The sequence below is a fragment of the Scyliorhinus canicula genome, chromosome 22 (assembly GCF_902713615.1).
Source record: "Scyliorhinus canicula chromosome 22, sScyCan1.1, whole genome shotgun sequence".
Classification (NCBI taxonomy): Eukaryota; Metazoa; Chordata; class Chondrichthyes; order Carcharhiniformes; family Scyliorhinidae; genus Scyliorhinus; species Scyliorhinus canicula.
The window spans coordinates 23437398-23450448 of NC_052167.1; the positions used below are offsets into that span (position 1 = coordinate 23437398).

The 13051-nt window shown below is 44.1% G+C and overlaps 1 protein-coding gene across 1 annotated transcript in view; it reads left to right on the plus strand.

Moving 5' to 3' along the window:
• The window catches only part of LOC119956001 (glutamate dehydrogenase, mitochondrial), a 104248-nt gene extending 94267 nt beyond the window's left edge, over window positions 1–9981 (plus strand). Inside the window, exons 13-14 of the mRNA XM_038782663.1 lie at window positions 440–502; window positions 7486–9981. Coding sequence (XP_038638591.1) covers window positions 440–502; window positions 7486–7605 — 183 coding nt within the window. The 3' untranslated portion in view covers window positions 7606–9981. The remainder of the gene's footprint in view (window positions 1–439; window positions 503–7485) is intronic.
• The last annotated feature ends 3070 nt before the right edge of the window (window positions 9982–13051 follow it).

Sequence of the window (13051 nt, forward strand, 5' to 3'; positions counted from 1 at the left end):
TTTAAAATTATTTTTTTGAATGTAACTAGCATGAAAGCAACGATCAAATTGCTGTACATTAAAATGAGTAAAATCTGGGAATAGGAGACGGGACCAAACCCCGAACCGCATTCTTTAAGGTGTTGTAAAACCTGAGCTCCAGAGATTAGGCTTCAGAGTAAGGTTATCTCCAAGGCTAGGCTGTTCCCCAGGAAGTTCTTGTCTGCCTTCTGGTGCCTTACTTAGAGAGACACTGGAGGGAACCTCGACACAGGGACTCAGTCTGAGAACGTGGCCAACACCCATTCCAAGGATAACTTATTCCCTCCAACAACATTATCCTAATTCATTTTGCCAGATTGCAGGTTCCAATGAGCTTCTGATATATTTTCACACGCTGCTGCTATTTTTTTTGTAGGTTAACATACCCCTCTCTCTCTCTCTCTCTCTCTCTCCACAGGGTGCCTCTGAGAAGGACATTGTCCACTCTGGTCTTGCATATACCATGGAACGTTCAGCGAAGGTACGCAGATAGGAAAATATGTTGTGCAAAGGGATACAGACTAGCCTATTTGGGAAGCTGTACAATCATTACACATTTCTGTGTTGCCATAAGAGGTTTAAATGTTGTCTTGTGCAGCGCAAAAGTTTGAGAGATTTTAATTCCGCCTCTTCTCCGCATGTCCAAATGACCTTGTGTTCTATATCTGATTTATATAGTGTCTTTCATATCCTCAAGGCATCCCAAAGACTTCACAGTTAATGGCAAACTTTATTGAAGCATAGTCACTGCTATGTAGGTAAATCTGACAGCTGATTTGCGTACAGCAACATCCCACAAAGAGCTAGATAAGCAAATCTGTTCTGGTGGCGTTGATTTGAGGATGAATGTTGCCCAGGAGAGGGGAATTAATTCCCTTCTCCTCCTTTTCAAATCTCACCACAAGACCCATGGCCTCCACCAGAACTGGAATGCGGTGCCTTAGTTGCATAGAATTACCGAGATCGGCCCCATTTCTGTGCTGCACATTCAGTCCATCCAGTCAGTTGGGGTATGTGCTCCTCCCATCCTTCCTCAGCCAACTCTGAGCATGAGCTTACATTCCGTACTCTCTCATATACTTGCCCACCTTCCCCTTAAATTCACCTGTTGTATTTATCTCAAGTAGTTTGTGTGGTAATGAACTCCACATTCTCACCACATGTTGGGCAAAGAACCTCCTTCTGAATTCCCTGTTTAACTTTTTGGTGACTGGCATCAGTTGATGGCCTCTAGTTTTACCCTTCTCCATGAATGAACACACATTCTGTCTATTCCATCAAAACCTTTCATAATCTTAAAAACCAGTATTAAGTCAGCTTTCTCTTTTCAAGAGAAAATAGATCTAGCCTGTTCATTCGCTCCTGTTTGTGTACCCCCATATTTCTGGTATCATTCTTGTAAATCTGTTTTGCACCCACTCCAGTGGCTCCATATCCAGTTTATAATAAGGTAACTGTGCTCCAAACATGTCGAACCGGGGTTCAATACGTGTTCAGCTTATTGTCTACTTTTCTATCCCTCTAGAGACCAGCCCTTGTGCTTGGCTGTATTGACCTGTGTCGCTACGTAGTGATGTGTGTTATTTGTACATTCCCGATCTTTGTTACTCTACCTCATTTTTATTCTTTTCCAGGGCAGCACGGTGGCACAGTGGTTAGCATTGCAGCCTACGGCGCTGAGGACCCGGGTTCAAATCCCGGCCCTGGGTCACTGTCCTGTGTCTGCGTGGGTTTCGCTCCCACAATCCAAAGATGTGCAGGATAGGTGAATTGGCCGCACTAAATTGCCCCTTAATTGGAAAAAATAATTAAAGAATAAAAAACATTTTTTTATTCTTTTCCAAGTACGGGAATATGCGAGTTCCTTTTCTCATTAGAATGTAATACTTACCTGTGGTGAAATTCATTTTGCCGATTAATGTAAATTATTTGTCATGATATACAGAGATTGATAACTGTTAAAGGGATTCCAGTGCCTGGCTGAATCACATAGCAAGGTTTCAAGTTTTAAGACTTTTTACAGGGACAAAAGCAAAATTGACTAACGGCAATTTAGTAGACAACTAAACTACAGAAAAAGACCCTATTTAACTTTTAATATGACAAAAACACTGCCTTTATTATGTAGCACACTGACACTTAAGTTCTCCAGAAATCTGTCCCAAGTTATTCATTGTTCCTGGGGACTTGATTTCTTTTGTTTTCCCAAACTGGTGACTTCGAATTCCAGAACTGACTGCCACTGTGAGGATTGCACTGGAGATTTCTTCTTTCTGTCCAGCTAGGTGAATATTCCAGCCTCCTTTTGAATCCACACAAACTCAGGCTCTTTAATCTAAGCATGAGCTCTTACTGTGTTCTGCCTGGCGAACAAAAGAGTCGGCGTTTCCTCTGCTTCAGGTGCAGGACTGGCTGCTCACATCTCCTGCCCTCTCTGACTGCCAAGTCTGACTTGTGTCTCAGAGTTCCAGGGATATCCTAGAAACCCTGTAACCCAAAACGGCAATGGCTTCCCCTTGCCAAAGCTCATCTCCACGGCAGCGTGAATCACACGGGCCTTGTATCCAGCTAGAAATGTTAATTGGCTATCTTCTAGACCCTCAACTCTATTCTAGCTGTAATTAAACAGTTTAAAACGTACATATTTATGAAACTTGACATTCCTAACACCTCCCTGTGAGACGACCCACAGTCGGCACAACTGCTATTACAATTGGCTACAGGTGTGAGCATCTTGCATCATCTTCCCTTTGACCTTTAACAACCAAGCCACTTAGGCTGATTGTCGGACAGAATTCAGAATGTTGGGCAGCACGGTGGCCTAGTGGTTAGCACAACCGCCTCACGGCGCTGAGGTCCCAGGTTCAATCCCGGCTCTGGGTCACTGTCCGTGTGGAGTTTGCACATTCTCCCCGTGTCTGCGTGGGTTTCGCCCCCACAACCCAAAAATGTGCAGAGTAGGTGGATTGGCCACGCTAAATTGCTCCTTAATTGGAAAAAATAATTGGGTAATCTAAATTTATAAAAAAAAAAAAAAAAAAAAAGAATTCAGAATGTTACATGACTGCCCCATCCCCTAATTTTACCTTAAATTTTTTAAAAAACAGTCCCAAAACATAACCTTAATAATGTTCCTTAATAATGTTGTATTTGTAACTTTATGAATAACAGTGATCCAAGCATTGGTCTTTACGGGCTACATTTTCTGCCTTCTGTCACCCTGAATAGCTGTCCTTTACTTCTCCTCTCCGTTTGTGTAGGCAAGAAGATGTCCATTCATCTCGCTGCATCTCAATAAATTTCCTAGCTAAAAGTTGGGACTTCCAGCAATGCAACACTCCTTCAAACACTCATTACAAAGTGGGCAGCACGGTAGCATTGTGGATAGCACAATCGCTTCTCAGCTCCAGGGTCCCAGGTTCGATTCCGGCTTGGGTCACTCTGCACATCCTCCTCGTGTGTGCGTGGGTTTCCTCCGGGTGCTCCGGTTTCCTCCCACAGTCACAAAGATGTGCGGGTTAGGTGGATTGGCCATGATAAATTGCCCTTAGTGTCCAAAATTGCCCTTAGTGTTGGGTGGAGTTACTGGGTTACGGGGATAAGGTGGAGGTGTTGACCTTGGGTAGGGTGCTCTTTCCAAGAGCCGGTGCAGACTCGATGGGCCGAATGGCCTCCTTCTGCACTGTAGATTCTATGAAATAAAATAATCGCTTATTGTCCCAAGTAGACTTCAATGAAGTTACTGTGAAAATCCTCTAGTCGGCACATTCTGGCGCCTGTTCGGAGAGGCCGGGTACGGCAATTGAACCCGCGCTGCTGGTCTTGTTCTGCAGTACAAGCCAGCTGTTTAGCCCACTGTTCTAAACCAGCCTGTGTTCAGTGCTGCACTGAAGTCTCCGAAACGGGGCTTAATTCATTACCATCCGACTCTGAGGCACAAATGTGATCATAATGCCAGATCTCCCTTTCTGCTCCTTAGCTGAGGTATGTGCCACAATATGGCAAATGGTGCAGCATATGGGTGTGGTGACAAATATGGCAAATAGTGGCAAATGGTGCAGCATATGGGTGTGGTGACAAATTATGTTCAGGCTATTCACGCACATCTAAAAAATTTATCCTGTGTAATAGCGTGAGAAACACTGCTTTCAGTGCTCTCAGACATTGCATACCGCCCTTGCCTCTGGCAATATGACTCTCAGTGTTTAGTATTGCATTCACCAAAGTACCTGTCTCTCCTGAAAATTCACAAAATAATAACTGGTCCCACAAGACATGATTTTTCTGCTTTATAATTTCATACTTAGCCCATGAGCTGTTTTTAAATATTGGCTTTTTGTCTTCCATTCTTAAACTTCACTGCTTTTCTGAGGGTGTGCAGCACTGCCAAAAACTATCTTTTGGATGGAATATTCAATCAAGGCCTCAGCTGCTATCCTGGTGTCCTGTGCCATAGTTATTCCTAAACAGACTCCGCTAAATCAGATTGTTTATCATTTATTTAGTTGCTGTTTGTAGAACACGGTAGCATAGTGGTTAGCATTGTGGCTTCACAGCACCAGAGTCCCAGGTTCGATTTCCTGCTGGGTGACTGTCTGCAGAGTCTGCACGTTCTCCCCGTATCTGCGTGGGTTTCCTCCGGGTGCTCCGGTTTCCTCCCACAGTCCAAAGACATACAGGTTAGGTGGATTGGCCATGATAAATTTCCCTTGGTGTCCAAAAAGGTTAGGAGGGTTAGGGAGATAGGGTAGAAGTGAGGGCTGAAGTGAGTCGGTGCAGACTCGATGGGCCGAATGGCCTCCTTCTGCACTGTTATGCTCTGTGTTCTAAACCTTGTGTACAAATTGGTTGTTCCTCTTCCCATCTCACAATAGTGGTTACACAAAGTACCAACTTGGCTGTGAAATGAAAAATGAAAATCACTTATTGTCACGAGTAGGCTTCAATGAAGTTACTGTGTCGCCCCTAGTCGCCACATTCCGGCGCCTGTCCGGGGAGGCTGGTCCGGGAATCGAACCGTGCTGCTGGCCTGCTTGAAAAGCCAGTGATTTAGCCGAGTGAGCTAAACCAGCCCCTATGAGCTAAACCAGCCCCTATGTGAAGCACTTTGGAGCATCCTGACTATAAAAGGTGCTCTATAATTACAAGTCCCCTTAATGTAGAACTGCACCTAATTTTAAATTAAACAGATTCTGGATTGAGTATCTACATTTCTGGCCAGCAAAATTTTTTTTTTACAAAGCCAGTGTACATTTCTTTCACTTCTGCAGCTTAACATTTGACCGTTACGTATGAACATATAAAATAGGATGCGCAGGCTATTCGGCCCCTTGAGTCGCCTCCACCAGGTCGATAAGATCATGTCTGATCTGTTCGTGTTGCAACATCTACATTCTCTTCTACTCCCAATAACCTTTGGTTCCCTTGTCGAACAGGAATCCATCCACCTCTCTCTGCCTTAAAAACATTCAATGACCCTGTTTCCACGGCCCACTGAGGCAAGAGTTCCAAACCCGGAAAACCCTCTTGAGAGAAAAGATTTCCCCAATCCTGTCTATCCAGTGGGGAACCACGTTCTCGGGGATTGAAAGTTTGAGAATGGGAGTTACATCATTAGCAGTGTCTGGCCAGCGCTGACACAAGTGGAGGAGTGGGAGCGGTGATACTGGAGTCATTAGATACACACCCTCTAATGAATTTCCATCAAATGCCACAAGTGGAGGCATGATCCTCCATTTGCGTGCACCCTGCCTTGTTTAAGAATGTACTAACCCTGTTATTACCCTGAAATTCGATTTCCACAGCAATTTTCACAGAGATAGAAGACAGCATGCTGAAACGTTGAGTGCAGCCAATCTAGGAATCAAGTCAGCATATCAAATAATCTTTATTATTGTCACAAGTAGGCTTACATTAACACTGCAATGAAGTTACTGTGAATATTCTCTCGTCACCACACTCCGGCACCTGTTTGGGTACACTGAGGGAGAATTCAGAATGTCCAATTCACCTAACAGCACGTCTTTTGGGACTGTGGGAGGAAACCGGAGCACCCGGAGGAAACCCAGACACGCGGAGAACATGCAGACTCTGCACAGACAAGTGACCCAAGCCGGGAATCGCACCTGGGACCCTGCCGCTGTGAAGCAACAGTGATAACCACTGTGCTACCGTGCCGCCCACATCCTGCCTCCTATCGGATTTTGGGGTGAAGCTGTATCAGTTCGATATCTTAAGCCATAGTGTCACCGTGATACCTGCAGGCTATCCATACCCTGTAAATCTCCAGTGACACTCCTCCTGTAGTCTGCTCGAATTCTGATTAATTTCAAAAATTATACCTGTTCGTCTTTCCTAGGTCTGTTCTCAATGCTGCTCCCTCACAAAATAAAAAATCCAAGAGAGGCTCCACTTCAAACAGTTAATTTGTAATCGTGCTCAAGATGAAATGCCTTTTAATTACACTCTTTTGAATCTGACTTCCTTTGAAATTAGGGGAATGATGAAGCACTCTGGTGTGCATTCTTAAGATTGTTTTATGTTTCATTATATGTGACCTGTTGAGCATCCATGTATTAGAAACACATTCCCAACACTGGTGTCTGGGGCTTCCACAGCAACTCACTAGACTACCAGCGGAGACTGCTCGTCCAGAATCTGCCGCACCATTAGCCAAGACTATGCAAACATAAATAACACGTTTCGACGGTACTGGCCATTTTGATGGCCTCCTTGCACGAAATTTGCTTAACGGTGAAGCTACTTGACAGGCTATTGAAAACAGCCAGCAAACTGTAAACTTGGCGTGCCCTCCTGTCCACCCAACCTTGCCGAGGACAAATTAAAGAATGCTTCATCATGCCTGACTTGCTGAACGATCATGTGGCTCTTCTTCCAAATCACTCATGCCTGTTGATCATCAAACGCTGAGCTATTCAAATTTTAAGCGGAAAGTTCTGCTTTGCAGAAGGACTCCTCTGCCCAGGATTGTGAGCTGTGTGCTGGTAAAACAAGGGCACCTCTGTCTTGCAGCATCTTTTTTGTGCTATGAATTGGCATTTGACTGTGGGAATCACAGTGCAGCCAAACATTTTTAAAGATATGTTGCACTTGGAGACAAATGGCCTTGCTCTTCTCTTTTCTCTTCCCCCCCCCCCCCCCCCCCCCCCACTGAGTTTTATCCTGTTCTCGATCAATATCCTTGCACAAGCACTTGCGCGCAGGACAGTGGGCCTTGCCATGCAGTCTGGACTGTGCAGGTATTTGGACATCAGGGTGCAGGTAAGGTTGGGGTCAGCCTTTGTGACTTCCATTGTTGAATAACCTGCCAGTGCTTAACATTTTGAATGGATGTTTAGAATGGCTTGTAGGGTGATGTCACAGCTGTAGAACTGAGGGGCAAAAAGAGTCAAAATTTAAGGAGGCATTCATTCCTTTGTAATTTTATTTTTTCCTCTGTTACAGCAAATCATGCGCACAGGGATGAAGTATAACCTGGGCCTGGATTTGAGAACAGCTGCCTATGTCAACGCTATCGAGAAAGTCTTCAAGGTGTATAATGAGGCTGGCCTGACCTTCACATAGAGTGGGCACCGTCCGTCCTTTCCAAACCCCTTCTCGCCCTTCCCCCCCAGCCTGACATATCAAACGTTTACATATAATAGCAGAATATTCTTTTCCTTTTTACTTTTTAAACCATTGGAACACTAATTCTCCAATAGAAGCTGCCAGTTAGTCAATAGGTTGAATAATTAATTAACGTAACCCACAAGTCAGAAATTAAGGCTTACAGAAAATCTTTATGATCTCGCACTGCTGGCAAGTGGGAGCCATGTTTCATGAAGGGAGGAGCCTTTCACTGTGTTGCATTCAATTTGTGGTCCCTGACTTGCGAATCCTTAGTTTAATTAAATTGACACATGTTCTCACTGAGGGAGATTCTGGAAGCCCACTTACTGTCTGGTGGTAGGAAATTCCAGCAGTGTATTTGGCCACAATCCTCAAACAGAAAGGGTTTCATCAAGGGATTGCAATGTGTCTTTACTGAGTCTGACTGTTCCAATTTGTCTGCAAGTTCTCTGTGCCACACCTGTCAAAATTGTATAATTTAGGGTACTGATGTGCACATAGCAAAAAAGAACAATATTGCTTAGGGGCAGTCAAATCTTAATAAACTGCACCGTGTTTTTTCAATTGGTATACTACAATTCGTATTTGATGGGAGTTATTTTCTTTAACATGTTGAAAGTGGGGATTCTGCAATTGGCCCAAGTGCCCCTGGGCGTCAGAGCTTTAACATCAGATAGATTCCCCTTCCAAACTGTGGTTCATTGGCCCTGCTGCCAAGTTCACCCGCGGAAAGCTGGACGGCGCTTGCTGTGGAAACTTGCATACGACAACTTGGGCTGTCGGCAGGAGTCACTAACTTCAGGAGGGGGGTAGATATGCTTGAGGCAGCAGAGCGAGACAGGAATAACAGCTGATCATGGTTGGTGTCCTGTTTACTTAAAGTGCATCCAACTTGCCACAAAGCCATATGCAAACCGGGCTACCTTGTCAGAAAAGAAAATCAGGCCAGCAAAAATATTCATGGACAACAGGGTGAGTGTGTTTGCGGACACGCACAGGAAATTAATTTCTAGAGTCAAACTTACTTTTTCCTATCTGCCATATTTTGCATTTCCTTTGTCAATCCATTTGTTTCGCAAATATGGCACTGTGGTTCATACCACTTTTACATTGTAGCACAGTAACCTCACTCTTCTGGTTTCAGAGGAACAGTGGTGCAGTGTAGTTATGTTCCTGAGTAATCTACCACATCAGTGGAGGCCGAGTACAGTTTTATACCAGGAACCTATATGTGTATCGGCCTGACATTGGAAGGGAAGGTCGGGTGCCTTGAACAGAAATAAAAACTGGCAATCATGACTTTTAAATAACTTGTGCAGCTGCATTTTTTTCACATTAATGTTAATCCACCCTCCATTGTACACAGGGCAGAACACCCAAGACAATTATAGAAGCAACTTTACTCGTAAAACCATCATTGATCTCCACATTTTTTTAAAAAAGCACTTTTCCCTCTTGGGTAGAATTTTCATTTAAAACTACAAAGTCAGAGGACGTGACTTTTTCAATTTACGTTTATTCCTAATACTCTTCTTTGTACGTTTCCTATGTACTTTGGAGGTCAAACATGACTCCCTCACTTTATGCGGCAATTAGGACAGTGAGGACATTGAATTCTGTAAGCCTTATTGGAAGCCTTCTGCTGTCTTTCCTCAAAGTTCACTTTGCCTCAAACACTTTGAATAGGTGTGTAAAAGTTGTTGATGTTTTTGAAAATAAAGTCCAATCCCTTCTTAGATGTCTTGTATGGTAAACCCTGTTTGAGTGGCTTCAAGTCTTCAGCTTGAGAACAAGCAAGTAAAGTCAAAGGGACATTGGCACCTTGTGGCTGACTTGAATTACATGGCGTATTGCAATGATTATTTTGCAGATTACAACGGCAAACCACCAGTATATCTGATCTTGTAAACTTGCCTGTTAGATTTGCGTCAATGCACTTTCCACAGTAGTAACCAAGTTGCTTTAAGCTGCTCAGATCTATTTGGACGATCGGTGGCTCAAGACTGCAGGATACTGGTTATGTCACCCATCTCCTGCGGACGTTTTGCAGCAAGTTTCTTCCCCTTCCATCCCCCCCCATCAATCTCTATCTCATGAGGCCTTGGTAAATGTTCAGAATGGAATTGCATATGACAAAGAGACAACGGAAGTATGTGTTTCATATATCTATAGGATTAAGCATGTCGGGTTTGTCAGCCTTTTGCTTTGGCCCTTCTGGGCGCAATGCCAAGCCAGATGAACCTTTTTTTAAAACCGCAGTCTTGTGTTCTTTTCTACATTCTTTGTAATTGTGTGAAGGTGAATTGACAGATTATTAAACTTTTGACATTTCCAAAGCGTCAATGCATTATCACCAAGTTCTCCTTCAGTAGCCCTCCCTTGTGCTTTGGTGATGTGCAGCACGGTAGCATTGTGGGTAGCACAATTGCTTCACAGCTCCAGGGTCCCAGGTTCGATTCCGGCTTGGGTCACTCTGCACATCCTCCTCGTGTGTGCGTGGGTTTCCTTCTGGTGCTCCGGTTTCCTCCCACAGTCCAAAGATGTGCGGGTTAGGCGGATTGGCCATGATATATTGCCCTTAGTGTCCACAATTGCCCTTGGTGTTGGGTGGGGTTACTGGGTTATGGGGATAGGGTGGAGGTGTTGACTTTGGGTAGGGTGCTCTTTCCAAGAGCCGGTGCAGACACGATGGGCCGAATGGCGGCCTCCTGCACTAAATTCTAATTCTATGGACGTTAGTCATGCTACTCACTTTCTCCATCTGTGGACCACTATGGTCACAAGTCATTGGTCGTCGAGCATTTCTGGGTCAGTCTTCACCATCCAAACATTATTTGAGCCAGGTTCAACCAAATACTCAGGTATATAATTTTAAAACTGATTAATTCAAGTAATGGGAAAAGCGCATGAAGCCTTTAGTGGCTTTTTATTATTTTTTTTTAAAAAAGCAAATTTAGTTGAAAACAAATGGAATACTTTCTAAGGGCATTCATTCTCCCACAGTCCAAATATGTACAGGTTAGGTGGATTAGCTATGCTAAATTGGCCCTCGGGGGGGGGGGGGGGGGGAGGGGGGGGTTACGAGGATAGGAATAGGGCCTTGGCCTCTTTCAGAGGGTCAGTGCAGACTCGATGGGCCGAATTGCCTCCAGCACCCTAGGAATTCTACGATTCAGTTGTGTCTGAGAGGGCTAAATATGAGACAAACCTGAGATGGACTCTGAAGACAAATAAAAAAGCAGTGAAACTCCTAACTCCAAGAATTGGGGTTGGCACAGTAGTTAGTACTGCTGCCTCACAGCGCCAGGGACCCGGGTTCAATTCTGACCTTGGTTGACTGCGTGTGGAGTCGCACTTTCTCCCTGTGCCTGCCTGGGTTTCCTCCCACAGTCATGGATTGGCCATGCTAAATTGCCCCTTCGTGTCCAAAGATGTGCAAGCCTTTGGGGGGCGGGGGGGGGGGGAAGAGTAGGTCTAGATAGGGTGCTGTTTCAGGGGTCGGTGCAGACTCGATGGGATCGAATGGCCTTCCTCTTTCTGCACTGTAGGAATTCTATGTTCCTCTCGGGAGCAAGACAAGGAAATCCTCTAGAAAGGAGACTTCCACAGCCATCAATTTTTTTCTTTAGAGGCAAGGAGAAATGGAAATGTGCACCATTGCAAATGGAACAATAAATTATTCCACCAAATTGACAAGAGAATCAAAATCTCTTAAGCACGTAAATTGGATTTAAAGGAAGAAGAAATGTTTAATATATTAAAGGGTTACTGGCTGGAAGTATTCACTAGGTGGTTTTGGAATTGTTTGGTTAGATGTTTAGGACAGACATCCTAAACCAACCAAAAGGGCTTGAAACCAGAAAATTCCCATGAACATGATGCTAAGTGGGGCTGTTTAGCACACTGGGCTAAATCGCTGGCTTTAAAAGCAGGCCAGCAGCACAGTTCGATTCCCGTACCAGCCTCCCCGGACAGGCGCCGGAACGTGGCGACTAGGGGCTTTTCACAGTAATTTAATTGAAGCCTACTCGTGACAATAAGCGATTTTCATTTCATTTTCAAGTGAGACTGTAAAGTGTAATAATCACCAGGAGTGAGTTGATGAATGCACAGGAAGTCTGTGGATTGGAAGTGAGCTAGAGTGTTAATCATTTAGAGGAAGGCAATAAAACCAATCTGCACAACAGTGGATTCCCCTGAACAATAATAATCACTTATTGTCGCAAGTAGGGTTCAATGAAGTTACTGTGAAAAGCCACTAGTCACCACATTCCGGCGCCCTTTCGGGGAGGCTGGTACGGGACGTGATCCCACACCGCTGGCCTTGTTCTGCATTACAAGCCAGCTGTTTAGCCCACTGTGCTAAACCAGCAGCTGCCCCACACTCAATCAGTTCAGTTATACTGATGCCATGATGGGCCAGTGTACTTTAGACCATGCCAATCATTCACTGCAGCCCCCAGCCAATGCGTATCACATTTGTTCGATAATCTGTCAGCCTAACCTATGTTCTCGCACTCTACTAATCCAATCTCACAGTGTTGGACCTGCTCTAGTCCAATCTCCCAGTGCTGGGGTGTTGTCGACATGCTCCTTGTGCTGCTAATGTGCTTGGATGCACTCACTCCCTTCCCCTTCTCTCAGTCTCTGTGTTGCCAGGAAATTGGGAGACCATCATTTACAGAGATAATATAGAGAGGAAAGAAAAAACAGGGCCTAAATTAATGCCAGTAATTTGATTGTATGAATACATTTGCACCAAAGTCCTCGCCAAGTTTTGCAATGACCTTGTCTAAATGGCAATAAAAGCTGGTGGATAATTGGGTTGCTTCAAAATTAAACTGGTGTTTTTCATTTTGAAAATTTAATATTAACATGGAGTCTCTCCAACCCCAGTATGTCTTTCTCTCCACATAATATACTTAAGTTTATAGAACACAAAATTAACTTTGACGGTATGTGTGTAACCGGAGCCTGTTTTTCTTTTTTTTTTAACAGCTCAATATAAATTTTACCTCAATAAAGCTTTTAAAATTTGGATTGTTTTTCCAAAATCATTTGAAAATCTGCTCGACAGAAAATGCTACAAGCTAAAGAGAGGCATTCCGTGGTGTAGCTACCTGAAGGATACGTGTCAGAAATATGAACACGTTCTATATTCCCGCTTTGCAATCCACATTTATCTGAGTCTTCGCTACAGGCTCGCTGGTGAAGTGTCAAAAGGGAAAATCTGAAGAAGTTAAGCTAGAGAGAGGAGTGTAGGAAAGAATTGAGAAATGGAGGAGAGGAATAAGATATTGAGAGTGAGAAGAAAAAAGTAGAGGGGAAAAAATATTAGTGGGATGAAGATAAAATAGAGAAGTGGAGGAGGATCAACAAGAATCCCAGACCCTACCTCCTC